Genomic DNA, 3,662 nt, shown 5'->3' with positions numbered 1-3,662 from the left:
ACAACCATATTTTTCAAAAAAAAAATTACGGTCTTTGCGAAAATGTTGTGTGAAGAATGAGGAAAGGGAAATTAATTTAGTTTGTATATATGAGATAATGAATTAAAAAGGTAACATATTTTTCGATTTATACACATTTGGTCACTGAGTTTTTTTCGTCTATATTTACCCCTTCAACTTGTTAAACTGTACACATTCAGTCCTTATGACCGATTACTCCAGGTTAACCGGGAAAAATGACTTAATAAGGTAATATATTTCTCATTTTGTACTCATTTAGTCATTAATATTTTTTTGTTTCAAAATAAGTCATTTTTGTTTTTGTATTCATTCAGTATTTATGAATGATTTCTTTAGCTTTCCTCACGATATCTTACATGGGACAATCATTGATGAGGTGTTTGGAGCTATTGATACTTATGTCCATCACGATCTCGACAACTTTGGTGGTTACTGTCGTTTGTGGGTCTTGTAAGAGAAAAGATAAGATACGAGAGATGCAAAAAGAAAGAGTGGCATCTGAAATTGGTATTGATGAAACTAAAACAGGAAAAGAGTTGAATCAAGATATTTCTCTTGTTCAAGTTGGAGATAGTAGATGAGGTTCACATTTTTGAAAAATTGTAAGTTTAGTGAATTGGTTTGCAGAAGTTGTTGCGGTAGTTAAATATGTCAAAGATGAAGGGTCTAATTTATCTAACCGTAATCAAGCAAAGGGTATTTTGTCATATTTCAAGAGACTTGATTTCGTGTTTCTTTTACACTTGATGTTGGAAACTCTATGCCTCACAGATACCTTATCAAAGCATCTTCAAAAAAAAGATCAAAATATTCTGGAAGTGGCTTCATTACTAAAACCGACAAAGAAAACATAGCTGGTTTTTAGAAAAGATGAGTTTCCATAAATTTGGAAGAACGTATGTGCTTTTGTGAAAAGCAGAATATTGGAATTGTGGGCATGTCGGAATATTATGTTACCCTATGCAAGCGTAGGACCAATAAGACTAATCAACATCATTTTGAAGTTGTGATTTTTAACACAATTTTGGATATGCAAATTCAAGAATTTAAGGATCGATTTAATGAAGTTGGCACGAAGTTGATGGAGAACATAGCGGCTTTGAGTCCTTGTGACTCATTTTCTAGTTTTGATAAAACAAAGTTGTTAAAATTAAGCGAGATATACAAAAACGATTTTGACGATTCAGAAATGGCGCAACTTAATGGGCAACTTGATATCTATTATCATTCTTTGCTCCATGATGAGAGATTTTTCAACTTGAAGGGAATTGCAGACCTCTCTCGTTTGTTGGTGGAAACCGAAAATACCTCTCTTTTCCTTTGGTTTATAGATTATTAAAACTAACTTTGGTTTTGCCCGTTGCAACTGCAATCGTTGAACGGTGTTTTTCTACAATGAAGTTCTTGACCAATTTGCGTAATAAAATAGATGACGATTTTATGAATGATGCTTTCATTTGTAGTGTAGAAAAGAAAACACTAGAGAATGTTAAGATGAAAATGTAATTACTCGCTTTCTTAAAATAAAAGAAGAGGTGAACTTTAAAACGTAATTTTGTTATGGAAGTTGAACTTTATATCTAATGAAATCGCGGTTTTTTTTTTCTTATTCTATATTACACAAAAAAAAAATTCAGGATACCCCTTTACTTTGACCCTGGCTCCACTACTGCGGTTATAAGAACTGTACAGTTTAACAAGTTGAAGAGGTAAATATGGACGTTAAAAAAAAACTCAATGACCAAATCTACCCTAATAAATGAAAAGGTTTTTGCCAAATGTTATGTTCTCATTTAGTTTGACACATGTCATTTTGTAGGATTTTTTGATTTTTTCTTTTTCCACTTGGCATTTTCTTGTGCTTTCAATTTTCTTAAATATAAAAGTAATTCCATATTTTATGCGAGTTTATTTATGTTATGTAAAATCATTAAATTAAATTTCAATAATCATACCAAAATAAAATACCTACAACTACAGATTAGGCAATAATCAATTAGGCAACAATAAATTATTTCATAATTTAATATTTATACATCATAATTTTCACTTATACAATAACTTCTTCAAAACAAAAAATATTATGAAATACAATCATAAACAAAAAAAATAATTTTCATTTATTATGGTAGATATATATTGAAAAACTTGATGCTCAATATTTTATATTCAATATTTTTTTAATAAACTCGTGTATTACACAGGTTTCACACCTAGTGTATAAATAAAAAAATATATTACCTGTTTATGTCATTATCCCTTGATATACAGGTGACCACAACTGCGACACAACCCATGAGATTTTTGCAGCCGACTTCTTTTTTTTTCCCAGTCAATAGGCCGGCCTAAGGGCGAGCTGGGCCACTACCTAGGGCATCAATGGACATAAGGGCATCAACTTTTGTTTTCTTCTTTTGGGTATGCATTTTATTTAGGCCCAAGACATCTATTTCCTGACAAGGGCACGATTTGAGGTTTGAGAAGGCAGAAGCCGAGTGGGGGAAAAAAGCACGCCTAATTCCAAGAGTCAAGAGAATCAGAGAAGACGAGGAGACCTGGAGCAGTATTAAACATCAACGGCAGTTCTGTTTTCTTATTTGAGTTTTTTGGTTCATCTTCTCCCTTAGTCCCTTTACAGTGTTACACTACCGAGAAAGCCCTGTTCTTCTTCTGATTTTTGAGTTCAAATATGATATTACTAGTTTTTTGGTTAACTGAAAGTCCAAAGTCTTATGAAGCAGAATTAGACAGCAACAGCTGACTTCAGTTGTTTTCATTAATATTGTTAATATTAGTTCTTTTTTGCTATTGTAGTATTGTTAGCATAGGTTTTGCACTAATTTTGATTAAGTATTGTTAATATTGGTTCTTAATTGATTTTGATTTTTGTTAATCCCCATAATTTTGTTAGTTCTGAATACTGATTTTTGGGATTTTGTTAACAATGATTGTTGATTTTGATTTCATGATTTTTTTTTTGGAATATTGATTTTGATTTCTAGAACTTTTTCTGCATTTAGGACACTTGCAGTACACCATGCAGTACACCATTGGGTCTGTATTTTTTCTTCTTGATTTAGTAGTTTTAGGCGAGACTTATTGTTTTTCTATAATTTGTTTTTTGAAGTTTTGCTAGTTTTGCTTTACAGGAAACTACACAAGGTTATCATTTTTTGATATGATTAATTAACTTTTCATTTTTTCATATGTTTTGTTGAAATTTATTGTTTTATTTCCGATTCCACATAAATGTTTTTTTTTGCTTTAGTTTATAGAAAAATTCATTTTGATTTATTTAGTTCTATTCTCATTTGTCATTAAAAAATTGTTGAAAGATATATAATCTTTATATATACAATCTTATTAAATATCATATTGTTTATGGGATTATAAATTATATAGATAATATATTGATGCAACAAATGAAACTTTTTAACTCTCATTAACAATTTCTAATTATTATATAGATAATATATTGATGCAACAAATGAAACTTTTTAACTCTCATTAACAATTTCTAATTTCAGGTTTTGGGTTATGTTGAACAGTATGCAAATTTTACTATTATTATAGGATAATTAATGTTTTTGCTTCAAGAATTGCTTTGTAACATTTAGTTTGTACTTTGTAGGAATAAGTAA

The 3,662-nt window shown here is 30.0% G+C and overlaps 1 protein-coding gene across 1 annotated transcript; it reads left to right on the top strand.

The window, feature by feature from the left end:
• Nucleotides 1-377: 377 nt before the first annotated feature.
• LOC145099091 (uncharacterized) lies at nucleotides 378-3,662 on the top strand. Its single transcript, XM_079036680.1, has 8 exons — nucleotides 378-594; nucleotides 649-839; nucleotides 941-1,308; nucleotides 1,353-1,523; nucleotides 1,659-1,730; nucleotides 3,024-3,075; nucleotides 3,549-3,568; nucleotides 3,653-3,662. The coding sequence occupies exons 1-8, from the start codon at nucleotides 378-380 to the stop codon at nucleotides 3,660-3,662; spliced, it is 1,101 nt and encodes a 366-aa protein (XP_078892806.1).

The sequence above is a fragment of the Lactuca serriola genome, chromosome 4, assembly GCF_051521515.1.
Source record: "Lactuca serriola cultivar US96UC23 chromosome 4, Lser_US96UC23_V15, whole genome shotgun sequence".
Classification (NCBI taxonomy): Eukaryota; Viridiplantae; Streptophyta; class Magnoliopsida; order Asterales; family Asteraceae; genus Lactuca; species Lactuca serriola.
Note: the sequence above shows the minus strand (reverse complement) of the source record. Positions and strands in the feature narration are given on the sequence as shown.